Here is a 19363-nt window from a genome sequence, read left to right as displayed (position 1 = left end):
GGAAAAAATCAATAAAAATATTCCTCCTGATACTATCTTTTGATTGTAATGATTGTAAGAAACTTCTGTCCAAGTTTGGTAAAACTCAATAACACTAATGTCAATATATTATGGCCCAGCTTACCTTTATATATCTTTTGATGAGAAACACTGAATTTCATACACAAGCTAGATTTAAATTAAATTGTAATTGTTATTTTATAATTTCTTTACCTTTTAAAAAAAAAAAAAAAATTTAGTGCTTGATATTTAGTTGGTAGTTTCTCACAAGGCCCTTAGTAAAATTTAAACAACTTTTGATTTGAAATGTTACTTTAATTGAATACTCAGATAAAAATTGAACAATATTAAAAGAACATCATTTACAAATGACTGTTTATGCTACAGTAAAATCCAAACATTGTAACGCACCGCAAAAAATTACCACTTCTCTTTCAAATCTCACCACTTTTCCCTATCAGTTTCAAAAAGAGAAGTCTATTCTCCCTATAATTCTGAAGTAGTGAGAGCCCTGCTGACTGATAAATGTTTTCAAAACTTCAACTGCAGACTGTATGTATTAATGTTAACTGGAAGAAAAACCAAGCCCATTTATAAGTAAAATACGGATAAACAAGTACAAAATTTTAACAAAATGTCCTTCTTGTTATGTACTTTATTTTTATCATAAACAAGCTTCTGTCCAAGTTTGGTACAAATCCAGGATAGTTTAAGAAAGTTATTAAATTTCAAAAACTTAAACCACATAGACAATGATAGAGCATGGAGAGAATGAATAATATTGTCTCCTGTCAGAAAAACTAAGTCAATTTTATGATTTACAAGTCATTTTGCAAGTAAAATCACAGGCACTTGTCTCAAAAAAAAATTCCTATATACCTTAATATTACACAAGGTACTTAACTATTTTTTTTGAAAAATGACACCCAGTCCCGAAATCCTGTTATTTTTTTTATTTCTTGGTTGTCAAACCTACTTAAACTTAATATGCCGTAAATCTAAATTGATTTATCTACACAATGGGATATGACACGACTATCATTGTTGTCGGGATCATTAGTAGCAGGCCTGAGAAGTCGGTCAACGGGATGTTTTTTGCATTCGTCTCAATTTTTGGCAACACCCAGCCCGCAGTGATTGAATTATTATAAAAAAATATTTAAATAAAAACTGTCAGCTTCCCTCTGACTATGAATTATTACTTTTATTGTAAATTCTTTACAGATTATGTGAAACAAACACAAATAAGTTTGTTATGAAACACACGTGTACACAACGACACTAATGTAGAGTTATAAATTGACCAAAATTTCCAACATTTATTTTTAGCCAGACGATTGACCAATGAGAAACCAGTAGAAAATTACATGCGGGCTGGGTGTTGCCAAAAGATTATATGCAAAAAAACATCCCGTTGACCGACTTCTGAGGCCTGCTACTAATGATCCCGACAACAATGATAGTCGTGTCATATACCATTGTGTAGATAAAGCAATTTAGATTTACGGCATATTAAGTTTAAGTAGGTTTGACAACCGAGAAATAAAAAAAATAACGGGAATTTGGGACTGGGTGTCATTATTCAAAAAATTAGTTAAGTACCTTGTGTTATATTAAGGTATACAGGAATTTATTTTTTTGAGACAAGTGCCTGTGAGTAAAATAAAGAAAAACAGGAATTTTATTTTTACAAAATTGACTTCTGGATACACATGTACTATCTTATGATCATAAACAAGCTTCTGTCAAAGTTTGGTACAAATACAGGATAGTTTAAGAAAGTAAATAAAATTTTAAAAACTTTAACCACAGAGTAAATGTAATGTTTCCCGGCAGAAAAAATAGTACATTTACAAGTAAAATACAGAAAAACAGGAATTTAACTTTTACAAAATTGACTTTTGGATACTATCTTTAGTTATGATCATAAACAAGCTTCTGTCCCAAGTTTGGTAGAAATCCAGGATAGTATAAGAAAGTTATTGAAATTTCAAAAACTTTAACCACAGATGGAATATTTGTGGACAATGCTGATGACACTGTACTCATAATCAATTTCAAATTTAAAAAAAAAGTTTATTACACTTCTTCTTTTACCATGTTAACATGTTTAAGGTCAACAAGGCTTCAATACTGAAGAATACATATTGTTACACATGTGTGATTGACAAAATTTTATACAATTCATAAAATATTTTATAACAATTTCAGTGTTTTTATATACAGATTGTGATTAATAATATATATACATTGTATATACATGTTTTGGTTTGAATTTGTTTATTTGAAGCTCGAAAGAACAGCTGGTGTTCATCGTGTTAGCTGATCTCTAAAGCTGTCAACAGTGGTGTTTTCAATTACAGTTTGTGGTGGTATGTTCCATTGAATAATTGATCATAGGAAGTATGACCATTTTGTTGTGTCATTGGAAGTTTGGATGTGTCTGTATGTCTTATATGGTCCCGAGATAAAGATTTATATGCTGATTTGTTATAGCCAAAATAATGCAGTCATTATATTCTGCACAAGAAGGAGAGATTGATCACAGGTAGGGACTAAATTATTCAGGTTCATTTTGTTATTCTGAATTCCGAAATTCTCATATTTTTATCATAGATATAGGAAGATGTGGTGCGAGTGCCAATGAGACAACTCTCCATTCAAATAACAATTTAAAATAAGTAAACCAGTATAGGTCAATGTATGTCCTTCAACACAGAGCCTTGGCTCACACCAAACAACAAACTGTAAATTAAAGGGCCCCAAATAACTAGTGTAAAACCATGTTTATTTTTTCAATAAGTGATACAAGATTATAATTACAATAATTTAAACTTGTATTTTTTTATTTTTTGTATATATATGAAATAATCAGGACTTTTCTCAATATTGCAAAAATGAAAATAGAATAAAATGACAAAATCGTGATGCATGCAATAATTTCTGAATTTACAGTAAAGGCTGAGTCCGTTAAAAATCTAAAACTAGATGCACAACTAATGGCCGAAATTGAATATTGTAGCCGCCGACTTCTCTTTTTGTTACACACCACCAGATATCGTTTCCTGTCAAAAGGATGGAAAAAGGACAAGAAAAACGTAAAGGTGTAATAACCAAGAATCAGTGCTGTGAACAATGTGTAAATAAACTGTATATATATATTAAACCAAATTCGATGGTATTGGACTGCACTACACGTATATATAAAGCACACAGGTGGAGGATATTGCAGCACATGTTAGACATACTGGTGCCTATGAAGACACTGGTGTGGTTCTCCTATATAGGAGGTTAAAGATACAGAGGTAAGGTAAGGTTAATGGCACCAGTATTAAAGGAATCCACTTCCCACAAGTTTTTACCTGATTATTGTCTTATTGAGCCAGAAAAATCGCTGTTCATTACAGTTGTCGGGGGAACTTGTCCCTCGGTTTCAACAGTTAAAAAAAATACCCGCTTCTGACATTTTGTAGTCATGTGACAATTTTGATCATGTGATATCGTACAGATGAATCAAAGTTATTTGTGCGTTTACTTTGATTCAAATTTGTCACCAAGAATGAAGTTATTTATAGATCGAAACTATATTTGAACCAGCGCTAAATTTGATTACTAATTTGATTGAACTGGTATGAAAAGCTTTTCAATACACCATTCTTACTCTTGTTTACATATATTTGCGTTGAATTTCCAGAGATACTATAACGTGCAAAGGAAAGAAACGCTTGTTTACACTTATGGCGACAATTTAATCCTTTTGTGGTAGGGATAATCAGCTGAGAAATCCAAATATCCCACCCTTTTCTTATATTTATTTTTATGAATAACAAAAATACAAATCTTGTCAAATTTCAGCCATATGCATAGCTTTCATAGGTCAAAGACTTCTCCTAAATTCCTCAAAAGATCTCTTCAAACACTACCTGTTATTTATCATCATCTACATCGAAAATTATCAAGTTAAAGATTATCCTATTGTATAAACCTTATCGCTAATCCCGGCTGACCCAGACGCTTTAGTGTTTGAAGCAAACAACAATCACAGGAACCTGTGTGATATCTAGAATGGTGGACAAATGGAAATCCAGGTCTGTTCGGGCCCAATCACGTTTGCCCCTAATCATGTTCGCCCCCTTTCACTTTCTCTCCCTACATGCTCACGGCCAATTTTTATTGGTTTTGTGTTTAATGGTTTCAGAGACATATAATACCATATGTCTCTGATGGTTTGTAATTGGTAAGTGTACATTGCTATTAAATATATTTGTTTTCCTTGTTTCTAAATACAGTGAGATTCTGACAACATTTGTCTTTAGTCTTGAGTAAGTGTCCCAAATGACACTGTAAACACTTGTGTACGTTTCGTCTTTTGTAGTTTCTTCACATATGTAATGTTCACTCATGTAATTAATTGAAATGGTGGCTGCTGCTTTTTTTGACTTAATTTTGATTTAGAATTATAGTGTTTTTTACTGTATAGTGTTTTTGAATCTACCAGACTCCATTAAATAATTTTCCAGATGGCACAATATTTCATTTCGATTGTCTCTTTTAATGTCTTCTTCATCGATCCCTAGTAAGGTGTCTAAATCCATATGTATATTTCCTGTTATAAAGTAAATAGATGTTCTCATCCTCTCTCTAGCCTCTTCATAGTCATAGTTTATGTCAGGGTATAAAATGCAATGTTAAAAACATTTTTTTTCAATTTTCCATAAGGAATAAGGAATCTGACAAAGTTTTTTCATGCGGTAAATAATTTGTAATCATGTTTAACAATAGTGTCATGAGTGTATGACTCTAATCCCGGCTGACCCAGACGCTTTAGCGTTTGAAGCATACAACAATCACGGGAACCTGTGTGATATCTAGAATGGTGGACATATGGAAATCCAGGTCTGTTCGCGCCCAATCACATTTGCCCCTAATCATGTTCGCCCCCTTTCTTTTTATTTTTATTGGTTTTGTGTTTAATGGTTTCAGAGACATATAATACCATATGTCTCTGATGGTTTGTAATTGGTAAGTGCATTGCTATTAAATATATTTTCCTTGTTTCTAAATACAGTGAGATTCTAACAACATTTGTTTATGTCAGGGTATAAAATGCAAGGCTAAAAACATTTTTTTTTCATTGTTCCTTAAGGAATTAGGAATCTGACAAAGTTTTTTCATGCGGTAAATAATTTGTAATCATGTTTAACAATAGTGTCATGAGTGTATTGCAATAAATATTTTTTATATAAATAACAATTAGCAGTAATCATATATAATTAGCATTTAATAATTAAATCAAATTAATAAAATGAATCTCTATAACTTTGTCTTTATTTCAGAAAATAATATTATTTGGTATATTTGAAAAATATCTAATGGTTCAACTGACATTCAAATATAAAATTTGGCACAATCGTGTAGGGTGTGAATAGACTTCGGGGCGAACATGTGAGGTGCAAATGTGTAGGGTGCGAAAGTGTATTGGGTGCGACCAGACCTGATACCGACAAATGGTGTATTGCATAATTTTTTTACCTTCATGTACTAACATATTTCTCTGAATTTCCGTTTTATATGTTTGAACATCAACATGCCTAATATATATTGAGAGTCACTAGAATATATCATGTATATGTGCAAAATTATTGTAACTGAAATATATTTCTATCTTAATTTTTTTTTATGAGTTCACAATTTATATCGATGACAACTTAATTGTTGATTAAAACTAGTGTCTTGTGCATGTTGTGTTTTCCATTTATTTAAACAACAGGTTTATATTGTTCATTAAAATTAACAACAGAGCAGTCTTTAGGCTTAAACAAAAGTCTTACAGCCATTGCTTGTAATATTGCATTTGGGCTTGTAAAATTCTTCTTTACAATGCAAGCCATCAGAAACAAACACCAACTAAAATTTCAAAAAATTTGATTATCATGTGGACTCAAAAGTTTATTGTCGAGGCTGAGAGAGTAAGACAATGCTAATTTAGTGGGTAAGAAATAGTTAAACAAAACTACATCATTTTTTTTCAGGAAAAAAAAATGCCAAGAAAAAAGGCAAAGGCATCAACACGTGCCAAACCAGTGTTACCAGATGGAAATGAAGGGGATACATTATCTGAACAAGAGAAGCAAGACAAACTAGATGCATTTCTAGAAGATCTTGATAGTAAAGGTAAAGCTAAGAAGTGATACTTTGATCATGTGGAAAATAAAAAAAGTTTGCTCTCTAGCTTTGGGCATCCTATTTATACAAATGATAGCAAGATGTCGATATCATCAGACATTCAGTTATCATGAGACACTTAAAAAATATCTTGAAATTTGCTTTAAATCTATGCATTTCACTTTTCAAGACTATTCACAGATGCCAGTATAATTTAGAATGGAAATGGGGTATTTGTCAAAGAGACATCAACCCCCAGGGCTCACACTACTTCAGAATTATAGGGAGAAGTGACTTCTCTTTTTGAAACTGATAGGGAGAAGTGGTGGGATTTGAAAGAGAAGTGCTCAATCGCGCGGTGCGCTCCAATATTTGGATTTTACTTATATAGCATGTATAGTACATGTATAAAGGGTCATATGTAAATAATGTTCATTTTATATTGTTCAATTCATATCTGAGTATACAATTAAAGTAACATTTAAAATTAAAAGTTGTTTAAGTTTTACTAAGGTTCTTGTGAGAAACTACAAAATAAATATTTAATATCTAGCACTTAAAAAAAAAACATTTTATTTTAAAAAATGTAAAGAAATTATAATATATCAATTACAACTTAATTCCAAACTATCTTGTGTATGAAATTCAGTGTTTCTCATAAAAAAATTTAAAAGTTATTAAGCTGGGCCATAATATATTGAACAATCCATAAAAAATATAGGGAATTATATACACCAATCAATAAGATGTAACCAAAAGTCTCTTAATTCGTGTGGAATACGTAATTTTTCCCTTTGGGATCAATATTTTACTGTCAGCTGTTCCATCCGTGCGCCCGTAGTAATTATTGTAAAAGTACGGATTTCGGTCATAGCTGGTCCGGTTGAGATCCGTAGTTTAGAAATCAGTCAATGGCGGACGAATGCAAGAAAATTTACAAAAATAAACGATGTTTGACAAGTTATTTGGAAAGGAACATGACATTTTTAATGCAATAAATGGATTAAACACTTACTGGAGGCAACTCGTATCACGTTTAAATGGAGAAACAAACTTAATTTGCCGCCAAAATTTAGGTTGATGTACGTTTTTGAGTAACAAGCACCGGAACTAGCGGAAATGTACGAAGTGATAACAATTAAGTTGTATTTTTATCAAATAACCTGCTACACACTTCAAAGACAATGCTTCAACCTCTTTTCTTAAGATAATGAATCGTTTATGTCTTAATTTCTTAAATTATCGATAAAAAATTGATGTTTCATCAACTTGGTAAAAATTGAAAAATGTCCAATGACGGAAGCGACTGAAAGCGAGTATCGTCAAGAACAGGGCGACTTCTTTTCGCTTTTGGGGGTCGGGGAAAGCGAAGTGACGGTCGGGAAAGTGACTTCTTCGCCTGGTAGCGTGAGCCCTGAACCCCACCAAAGAGCAATAAAACAACTGAACAGGTGTCTATTGTGGAATGCCAGAGGCACATACATTTCGTCTACATTTGATTCATCATTAGCAAAATATTAGTCCTCAAAATATTTGTGAGGAAACAATTTTTATGAGGGACCTTAATGATAAAGTGGTCTAAAGAGTTGGACTCATCTACTGTATTTTCGTATTGACCATGTTTACCTTTTATTTTATGGTCGGAATTTTTCTCTTTTTATTTTTATTTAATTAAGTATTTAAATCTGACACATTTTATTTTTTATGCTTTTGTTTTCGATTTGTTTTAATTACCATGCTGAATGCACAGTCATTGATAGTGGCTCAGAGGAATTTTATATATATATATAGGGCGCTCTATAAATTTTCATTTTTATTTATTACATGTGCAGATCACTTTAAAAAATTTATACCATTACAGACAGTAATCTAATTTGTAATCTTGCTTTATTGGATTGTGGAGGCCTTGGTGGTCCAGTGGTCTAAGTAGTCAAACTACTGTGTCACTTGCCAGTCAACACTGAGGTTGTGAGTTTGAATTCTGCATGAGGCGCACTTGACTCAAATATATGCATAGATATAAATATATATATTGATGTTTTTATTTTGCAGTAATTGAAAAGAAGTCAAAATTGGAAAAACTCATCCATAATGTGTTGAACCACATAGAGGCATGCTATACACAGGAAATAAAGAGATTACCTTTGGTTTGTATAATTGGTATCTTAGTAATTTTCATATGATATGCATGATTAGAATTTCCTTTCTATAATTGAAAGCAATTGCCTTTACATGTAGGGTAATTATTGTTTGTGGTAGGTTTTTTTTTGATAGACCATGTTCTTGTTCCCGTAACCACTTGTTTAACCGATTAAAACAGAATTACAGCTTGAATTCACTGTATTCATTCATTGTGTGTTAAAGAGAGGCTAGAAATACCTAAGGGAAAAACTGATATTATTACACTGAAAATGCCAGTTGTAAGTTTTATTTACAATCCAAAATTTGAAGAATAAAAATATGATACAAAAATTACAACATTGAACATTTTAAAAAGTGGGAGATCTAACAGAGTTGCAATTAAAAACTGTATTTGTGAACCTTAATAAGAAACAAACAATTGCATTGTCAACATTTTATTTAACTGTTTGATTTTTTTGCAGCATTTGTCTCTAATTATAAATACTTTGAATTAATCTTTTAAGACATGCTTTAATATGTAAATTAGAACATGTAGAATCATGTTTAATAAAATCTTACTGTTATATTTTCAGACCATAAGACACATGAAACTGAGTGATTTCATAGGTTTGTATTTATATGTCAAAACAGTTAGATGAAGCAGAAAAATAATATTACAAATGGCAAAAAAATAAAAATCAGTTAGTGACATTATCAAGCGGTAGTATTTTTGTCATCAGACTAGTGAAGAAGCACTGGTAATTACCTGATCAGTCCAGTGAATATCTGAGATTGTTTGCAAAACTTGTAGCCTGTATTTTATTGAATCTATGAGAAAAAGTTACATATTTGTTGCCCTGCTTGTTTTCGTCCTTTTACTGGTATCCCTATTTTGTTCTATCTGGGTTCTGTTACATGCACTTCTATTATATCAAAGGAACCAGTCGAAGATGTGAAATACCTAATTACAAAATCTATAAATATCACTCATTGTAAACAAACATAAACAAACATTCTGACATATGATGCTGGGAATGAAACACATGGCTATCACATGTATAAGTTGAAAAAGCCTTTATGAATAAGAATTTGATTAGTCTAAAATCCAAACAATAGGATTGTTACTAAATAAACAAACCAATACAAAACAAACAAACAGACAGACAGTAGATAGATATAGGAAGATGTGGTGTGAGTGCCAATGAGACAACTCTCCATCCATGTAACAATTTAAAAAGTAAACCATTATAGGTTAAAGTACGGCCTTCAACACGGAGCCTTGGCTCACACCGAACAACAAGCTATAAAGGGCCCCAAAATTACGAGTGTTAAACCATTCAAACAGGAATACCAACGGTCTAATCTATATAAACAAAATTGCACATTATATGCATCTCTAAACGGTCTAATTAAAAAACAATAGATATTAAACACTACAAACATGTAGCATTGAAAAAAAATAAAGATTATTAATATTAATTATAATACTATTTTTGATAGCATGCCTCTTTAAAATTATCAATTCAAATATTATGCTTATATATAACATTATAAGTTGAGCCATGAGTTACATACAGTTCATATATTGACATTATAATTGTTTCTCTCATTATACATTTCACTTGTATAGTTAACAATGATAAGTAAAATATTACATTCTTCACAGGAAAATATAAAATCAAAGGAGTAGGGGCAATAAGGCCCTTATTTGGCCCAAAAATTACTGCAAATTTAAAAGTTATCAGACATATTCTTAAATTACTTAAAACTTGACTAAGGTATAAGGTAATAAGAAAAACAAAACAAATTTGACATCGAACAAGTTAACATGGCAACAAATTATGACTTATTTGCATATTTGGTTAAATTTCGTGATTTTCCTTGTTTTTCCATCAAATTTTAAGCATATTTTAGTTCGAAAAATGTGTGCACACCCATGAAACAACTTTATATTTGGTGAGATTATGCCAATAGTTGTAATAAAGCTTCTGTTAAATTATTTTGTTGTTTCTCGGCTGCGCACGATGTTTTCACAACGGAAATAGAGATAGAAAACTGCATAAATTCTGTATTTTTCTTCGTTTTTGTGAAAATAGTACACATAATGACGTAATTGTGACGTCATCAGAAAAAAATCCTTACATTTTTCATTTATATTTCTTGACCCTATGCATTTCTAAACATTATGTGCAAATTTGAAATAGTTATCAAACGTTTTATTTTCTTTGGCCAAAACTAGGCCTTAATTCCCCTACTCCTTAGTTTTCTACACTCTACACTTCTACATGAATACCTGGAGAAGTTTTAGATTAAAAAAAAGCTATGCAGAAGAATGAACAACATTAATGAAAGTGACAAAAAAGTGCCAGAGAATTATCTTTTGATATTTAGGACTGAAAAAAGTATGTAAGAATATGAGGAATTAACATTTTGGGTACAACCAACCTGGCAATTTTGGAATTGTTCCCTAAAAAAGTAACAATTCCTCAGTTGACTTGAGTAGTAGTTGACTAGTGCTTAAAATGTAGATTTTTTTTACTGAAAATGGTACAATCAGTCTTATTATATCTTGACAACTAGCTGATTCAAAACATGTAAACATTTGACATGAAATAAATTGTAACAATTGATGTTAGGGTTCATTAACCATTAATCAATCAATCTCTTCATTAACAGCATTAGGAGGAACAGTAGATGCAGTATTGGCTAATCCAGATATATGTGAGGCTGACGATGATTTTGATCCAGCACAAATGCAGCGTGTTTCTACAGTCAAAAAAGCATGTGCAAAGTAAGTTAAAATTTCAAGATATAAGAAGACTACTTTAAATTCAGAAATTGTCGCAATGTTTTTATTTTTGTGAAATTCAACTGGGTAATATTCACAATAATTTAAACTTTCATTTTGAAATTTTTTATATAAACAAAACAGGATTTTTCTCAATATCTCAAAAAAATAAAATCGCATTTTAGTTTAAAATGACAAAATCGCAATATTAAATGCACGCAATAATTTCTGAATTTACAGTAAAAAAAGCATGTGCAAAGTAAGTTAAAATTTGAAGATATAAGAAGACTACTATAAATTCAGAAATTGTCGGAATGTTTTTATTTTTGTGAAAATGACAAAATCTCAATATTAAATGCACGCAATAATTTCTGAATTTACAGTCAAAAAAGTATGTTCAAAGTAAGTTAAAATTTCAAGATATAAGAAGACTACTATAAATTCAGAAATTGTTGCAATGTTTTTATTTTTGTGAAATTCAACTGGGTAATATTCACAATAATTTAAACTTTAATTTTGAAAACTTTGTATATGAACGACACAGGATTTTTCTCAAATTACAATATCTCAAAAAAAAATTTAGTTTGAAATGACAAAATCGCAATATTAAATGCACACAATAATTTCTGAATTTAAGTATCATGAAAGCATCAATATTTTGGCAGATTAGGCCAAAATAAATAATAGGTTTGTTTGCCCAAACGCTACCTACCCAGAAAAAAGCTGCCTACTCAAATTCTTTTATTGTCCTGATTTGAAGAAGTTTTTTTTTAATCAAATAGACATGAAGATTAATAAACATCTGATACTTCAATTTCTTTTTTTGAAGAAAAAAAAAGAAAATGCCTACCTACCTACCCACTGTCTCAACCTTTGGGTAGGGTTTGGGCAAACCAAAATATTTTTAAGTGTGGCCTTATTAATTTTTGCCATATCAATGGTTTTAAACTTTTTCTGTCTGACAAGGATATATGCCTTTCAAATCAGTATGGTTTGCTTTCTACAAAATATTTCATGTCATAGGAAGCAGAAATAACCCTGAGGTCAATGTAATGTTTACAGTAATATAATGCATGCAGTAGTTAACATTAACATTAACTAAGGGTTATGTCATAACACAAAGAAAATAAGATGGGTTCTGATTTCCTAAAAAAAAACGTCATATACCAAATGATATAAAAGTTAACACCAATCGGTCACAGTACATCCTTCAAGAAGAAAACTAACAGTCTGACTATAAATTATATACACCAACATATAGCATTTTGATGTGATTTTTTTTCTGTCCCATTTATGGGCATTATGCTTTTAGGTCTGTGTATCCTTACGTCTGCCCACTTCAGTTTAAATTTTTGGTTGAAAAAAATTGTCAGGATAGTTTTTGATGAAGTTTAAGTCCAATTAACTTGAAACTTAGTGCATATGTTCCCTATGATATTATTATCCTAATTTTAACGCCTAATCAAAGTTTTTATATCATTTTGACTTATACCTGAAATGAATATATACACAGTACATTAGTAAATGATTAGTTAATGGATCATGGGAATTGAAGAACCATTAATTTCACGGTCCACTGAACATAGAAAATGATAATGTGAGTGGGGCATCCATGTACTATGGACACATTCTTGTTTGTATCTATGCTAGATAACAAATTAAACAAAGTTGACTGAAGACAAATGGGATAGTGCAGATCAGGTTTAAGTTTAAAGGTTAGATTGTAGGCACACCAACTTTAGATTTAACTTCCTATGAACACATATGCCTGTTTTATTTAGATCAAGACTGAATTCAATAAGAATGTATGATACTATATCAGAGGAAGGCTCAGCAGACACTAGTATGATGGCATCAACAAAGGTAAGGTCATTTAAAAAAAAATCAATGTTGCAGGATACTGTGGATTTATTACAATTATAATTCGTGAATTATGGATCATGGGAATTGAAGAACCATGAATTTAAATGTTCAACTTATTACAAATGATCAGATTGTATGCAGAACCAGGAAATTGCACATCAATTGATAAAATTGAGAATGGAAATGGGGAATGTATCAAAGAGACAACAACCCAACCGTAGAAAAAACAACAGCAGAAGGTCACCAACAGGTCTTCAATGAAACGAGAAATTCCCGCACCTGGAGGCATAGTCCATTTTTCTACCAAAATTGGAACCCTCGAAAAATGAATCCACAGTACATCACAAGTGTGAAAAGTCAAGTACTAGAAAAGCTTATGGGAAAATATCTTAGCTGCTTATAGATAAAAGGATCATACACTATAATAAGACCTCAAACAAAAAACATCTGCTGGTCTGCAAAAAATCAAAATGTCCATTTGATATGTCAAACTTTTAATCAAGTCTGCAAAAGTAAGAAATATATGATTTTCCTTTAAAAACAATAGACCACTTTCGAGTTCATCCGTCACTGGACAAAACTCGTCAATTATACGCGCCTTTATGACGTCATTTACCAGATAGAGGGGGTCGCCTGTATCCCTGCACTATTTACGTTCATCAAGCGTCTTAGTGATTGTCATTGTGCAGGATAAACTAGAAATAATGGTTGTTCTGTAGGTACTTAATGACAATTCCCTAATGACAGCAATGCTGATTGTCAATTTTGAAAATTCAATTTGCCGAATAATTCGTACAATATAGAATTATAGTTTTCCAACCACTCGCTCAAAATTGGAATGGAAGTGACGATGCCTCTTAACGCACAAATGATGTTCACTAAAACCAGAGTTTTTGACGGAAATGCATTGAACGTTGTCTATTCTTATATCACCTTTGAAGTCAATCAAGAAGCAATTATCAAAGACACACTTTTCTTTATTTTCAATGTTTTCTATGTGTAAAATTGGTGGGTTTACTCCTAAATATTGTTTGTTAGTCTATCACTGAATGAAAGTACTTTTGATTTTTATGGGTATTATGTTTTCTGGTCTGTCTATTCATTCTTTCCTATGATATTAATGCCAAACTAGAGTTTTTACCCCATTTTCACAATCCACTGAACATAGAAAATGTTATTGGGATAGGGCATCTGTGTACTGGGGACACATTCTTGTTTATGATTTATGTTTACACTCAATACAGAAAAAAGCAATGGGGACAATTTTTTTTATAAAACCACTCTTTGATAGGATGTATGTTTGTAATAATAAAAATATTCTTCTTTGGGGTAAATATACAAGTCAAAACAAAATCCCTCAGGTATTGATTTAGATAATTGCTGATAGTGCAATAACTGTAATCAGTTATTCCATTATCTAGGGAATCAGAAATGTTTGAAAGTGTCAAAAATGATTCACAAAATGCTAACTATTTTACAAAATGCAATTTTCTATTATCAAGGGATACAAAAATCATTGAAAGTGTCAAAAATGGTAATCATTCCACAAATTGCTTTCCGTAAACAAGAAAAACGAATCAATTAACTTGTAAACAATGATAAATATTCTTCAAAATATAGTTTCCCATTTACAAAAAAAAAAAAATCTTTTCTACAATATATTGGTTTTTATTTGTACAAGGAAGACAAATCTCTAAAAATTACCATAATCAATTAACAAGTTCATCACAGTCTTGCCGAAGTAATTTTTACTTTGTAACCAAAGGTACGTTCAACAGGAATTTCAGAAATAAAAGTGAATATTGTAACTTAATCATGAAGTTACTATACAAAAGATATGTGGTATGATTGCCAATGAGACAACTCTTCACAAGAATAATTAAAGATACCAAATGACACAAAAATTAACAAGTATAGGTCACTGTACAGCCTTCAACAATAAGCATGGCCCATACTGCACAGTCAGTTATGAAAGACTCTCAAATGACAAATTTAAAACATGAATAATCAATTCAAACTATTAATAAAATTAAGAATGAAATAAGTATGTATATATAGTATTAATTGAATGAGAAACCATTATTTATTTATTAAAAAAATAGTAATATGTCTTTGAAATAGTTGATGTGTTTAATTAAATGTAATACTTTTTTTTTGTAGAAAAAGACTGGAGTAAAGAAGGCAAGGAAAGGAAAGAACAGTAGCATTTTAGCCAACATATCTAATACCATGCCTCCACCAGTTATGCCCCCTCCTCCATCATCTGCTTATAGAAATGGGTATGGTAGAATAGAAAACTTTTGAGTTTGCTACATTTCCATCAAAAACCTTTGGTTTTAGTGAACACCATTTGTGCTTTAAGGGGCATCATCACTTCCTTCCCATGTTGAGCAATTGTTAGTAAAAATGATAATTCTATATTGCACAAATTATTCGGCAAATTAAATTCTTATAATTGATATTCAGCACTGCTGTCATTAGGGACTTATGAATAAATACTTGCAAAACAATTTATTTTTAATTTATCGTGCATATATGATGATTCCAAAGACGCTTGATGAATGTTAATAGAGCAGAGATACAGTCAATCCCTCTATATCTCGTAAATGACAGGTAATTGCACACAAAATAAACAAAGTTTCCTGGGTTAAGGACATAACTTAAAAGGGGTCTTTTGAGAGGCTATGATTGCACATATTGTTTAAACTATAATCCTTTCTTTTAAAACAGTAATACAAACATTTGCTAAACACAAGACCTATTTTATAATTGAAATTGATATTTAACAAAAACATGAACGGTTGTCAGATATGACCATATTTCTTTGTGCTTTATTCATCATGTTTGAAAATAATAAGAGATTGCATTAACCTATAGAACTAAGTTTGTGTGTGAGTATTTTATTAATGAGAACCCAGTGTATAGCAATATAATATTTCCCACAGAAAGCAACCAAAAGTTAGTGTGCAATAAATTCTAATATTTCACCAGTGCAATAAATCTTCAAAATTCATGATGACATCAACGACAAAATCTTAGTTTAAACCAATTTTTACTTTCAAATATTATATTACTATACAATATAGGGTTATTGCATATTTGGGAATATTGTCCCTCGTAGAACATATGTTCCACTGGCAAGCTTGTGCAATATAAAATTCTACTAGGGACAATATTCCCCAATATTCATGCCATAACCCTATATTATTTTTAGGATCTTTTATAAAAAAAAAAAAAAAAATATCTTATGACATATTCAGAAATATTTTATGTTCTGTTTTTAGGTATTTTACACCTGTGAATAGAGGTTTAGCCGCTGCAGGATGGGACACACCTATGATCACCCCAAAATTTGACCCTAGGTAAGCATGTTTGAAATTTGGCAAGATGAAAAATTGGTTTCAAAAACGCATTTCAAAATGATTCATGGACTACAAATAAGTGAATAATTTAAGAATCTGTGCATTGTTGTTACATCAAGTGATTAGGGACTAATGATATTTTAATATGTGTTTTTACTTATTTTTGAGCTGTATGTATAAAATGTCTTTACATATGAATGACAACGATATTCAGCATTAGTGGGAAGAAAATAAAAAAAATAGTCAAAGCTTCTCATATTTATTTATTAGACAAATTAAAAAAATATGGAAATGGATATTTGTGTTTGAAATATCATGAAAGGTGTACTGATTTTACAATTCATAAACTAAAGAAATTGATTTATTAAATTAAACTCCCAACTTTAATCTTATCCTCTTGATATTTATTTAATATAGCCATGAAAGTGTTCTTTTATTTATAGATTACCAGTAACCCCTACTCAGATGAGAGATGCTAAACCAGGGGAACAGTACATGTCATTAGGTGGTAGTCCTATAAGAAACCCAGTATCCATGATGCAGGTAAATGTTCATTATCACTGAACTAGTATATATTTGTTTAGGGGCCAGCTGAAGGACGCCTCCGGGTGCGGGAATTTCTCGCTACATTAAAGACCTGTTGGTGACCTTCTGCTGTTGATTTTTTCTATGGTCGGATTGTTGTCTCTTTGACACATTCCCCATTTCCATTCTCAATTTTATTTAAAGGGTAGATATTGTTCTGTCTATTCAGTGCAAGTTTAATGAAAAGACATAATTGTGGTGTCGCGATGTTATCTTTTAAATTATATGTCTAATTTTCAACAAACTATAGTTTTGTTATACCCCATAACTATAACTTTAGACAGAATTTGGTTTCTTAATAACATTTTTCTAAGTTTAATTTGAAAATGCTCCTTCGACAGGACAGATTAAAAAATATTGATTAGGTATGATTGCCAATAAGACAACTAAATGTCACTGTACAGTTTTCGAAAAAGAGCAAAACCCATATCACAATAAAAGATATAAAGGGCTCTGAAATTCCATAACATTTTTGCAAAATTCCTTTAGACTGGTTTGAATTTCACTATTTTAGGTTTTCTTTGTGAAGAAGAAAAACTACTGTGGTTTAGTTTATTTTTTTGTGGGTGGAAATATTGTGGATTGAGAAAAACTTTTTTATATTTGATTTCTTGGTTTCAAAGCCTGCATATAACCTCTGAGAAAAATTGTAATTTGTTGATTGCTTTATAATGTCAGGGTTCAGTTCACCTCCACCCATGTAGTCTACCAAAATAAGTATCAAACAAAATATTTATGAATCCACAGTAGACATCAGTGGCGGATGCAGAAATTTTCATAAGGTGGGGGAGGGCTCCAGTCATAATTCAGTGATTTCCTATATAATCAACGAATTTTTCCCATGAAAGGGGGACCCAGGCCACTCAGGTTTCTCCCCCTCAGGACCTGCCTATGGACTTGAAATTATATTTTTCACACTTAATTAATTAAGGCATCACTTATGAATGCATGGTCTCTCAAAATATGCTGTCATATAGAAAAATATTTGTTTGCAGACAATGATTTTACAATAAAATAAAACAAAAGTTTTAAGTAAAGTTCTGAAATTGATTATGAATGAAGATAATATTCAAGATGTTATTATTTATTTGCTTTTCAGAAAGTTTTAAGAGACCAGCCCGAACTTTTGCAACAGTTTAAATCTCCAGATAGAATAACGGATGTTTTGAGTGCATTATCAGACATTATAGGGAAAGCTAAAGAGAACGGGGAATAAGGGTTGAAAATTATTGTAGTTTTTCTTAAATGATTCTGTGTATGTACAGTACTTATTTTAATTTGACAGATTTTTTTTTATACAATGTGCAATTTTAATTTCACATATGTAAAGTTTTTAGTATCTGTAGATGTAATATTTAAATTTTATTGCATCTTATTCAGTTATGATATCAACTGTATGCACAATATCATATTAGATTATTAAATGATGGATCAGAGCTTTTCTGTTTCAACAGGACAAATTTTCAAAAAGGGATTTGCTTCTTAAACTTTATAATAAAAGATCTGCTTGAAGTGGTTGATTATTTTTTTCTGCTTGAAGTTGTTGATTACATTTTTCAAGGAGGGATTTGTTTCTTAACTTAATAATAAAAAGTCTGCTGGAAGTTGTTGATTACTTCTGTGAAAAGGTCTGATTTCTATGTAACGAAAAAACAAAATGAAATGGAAAAGCTCTCATCCAACTAACGGCTTTTATCATGCTTTCGTGCTTTTATGTCTTCTGTATTCTTTATTCTATACAGTCTCTGTGAGATTGTTCATCTTTTTTTATCTGTCATTCATTTCATTGTATATTATTATGTAATACATTGTCTTATTGTAAACAAATATATTAACAGGGAACATTTTTCATAGACTTCAATATTCATTAATGATATTGATTTAACGTGAAAAGAAAAACCGATCATTTTTTTCTCAGACTTAAATATTCATTAAAGATATTATTTAACATGAAAAGAAAAAACAAACATTTTTCTTAGACTTAAATATTCATTAATGGTATTATTAAACATGAAAAGAAAAACCGAAACATTTTTCTCAGACTTAAATATTCCTTAATGGTATTGTTTTATCGTAAAAGGAAAAACTGAACATTTTTCTCAATATGATATTTTCGTTAATAATATTGTTTAAATGTGAAAAGAATAACCGAACATTTTTAAACATTTAAAGAAAAAACAAACATTTTTCTTAGACTTAAATATTCATTAATGAACACATAGAATGAATTGTTATTTGGATGGAGAGTAAGTGGTCTCATTGGCACTCACACCACATCTTCCTATATATACATAAGCTAAACCACAGTAGTTTCACATTTTGCTGACTTCTAAAATGTCTTTTCTGAATTGTTGTTTAGATAGAAATATTATTTTTTAAACTCACCATCCATTAACTTAAGGTGTTATATAACACAACTATGTAAAAATCAGCTGAACATTCAATTACTTACTATTGTTAAAGAAATATAAAACTTGGC

At 30.7% G+C, this 19363-nt stretch overlaps 1 protein-coding gene across 1 annotated transcript; it reads left to right on the top strand.

The window, feature by feature from the left end:
* Positions 1-3548: 3548 nt before the first annotated feature.
* LOC134721421 (borealin-like) lies at positions 3549-18742 on the top strand. The gene is made up of 10 exons (XM_063584417.1): positions 3549-3630; positions 6035-6174; positions 8218-8312; positions 8880-8913; positions 10963-11077; positions 12856-12937; positions 15098-15216; positions 16222-16299; positions 16743-16842; positions 17984-18742. Exons 2-10 carry the CDS (start codon positions 6042-6044, stop codon positions 18098-18100), a joined length of 873 nt encoding a protein of 290 aa, XP_063440487.1. The 5' UTR covers positions 3549-3630; positions 6035-6041; the 3' UTR covers positions 18101-18742.
* Positions 18743-19363: the final 621 nt, after the last annotated feature.

This window comes from Mytilus trossulus, chromosome 6 (assembly GCF_036588685.1).
Source record: "Mytilus trossulus isolate FHL-02 chromosome 6, PNRI_Mtr1.1.1.hap1, whole genome shotgun sequence".
Classification (NCBI taxonomy): Eukaryota; Metazoa; Mollusca; class Bivalvia; order Mytilida; family Mytilidae; genus Mytilus; species Mytilus trossulus.
The sequence above is the reverse complement of the archived record's forward strand: the minus strand, read 5'-3'. Positions and strand labels throughout refer to the sequence as shown.

What these genes read in the sequence shown, in the direction of transcription:
- LOC134721421 (XM_063584417.1), top strand. Translation starts at nt 6,042, where the DNA reads ATGCCAAGAAAAAAGGCAAAGGCATCAACACGTGCCAAACCAGTGTTA. An exon ending in AGAAGATCTTGATAGTAAAG is followed by an intron (nt 6,175 to 8,217) that starts GTAAAGCTAAGA and finishes TTTATTTTGCAG; the next exon opens with TAATTGAAAAGAAGTCAAAA. An exon ending in AAATAAAGAGATTACCTTTG is followed by an intron (nt 8,313 to 8,879) that starts GTTTGTATAATT and finishes TTATATTTTCAG; the next exon opens with ACCATAAGACACATGAAACT.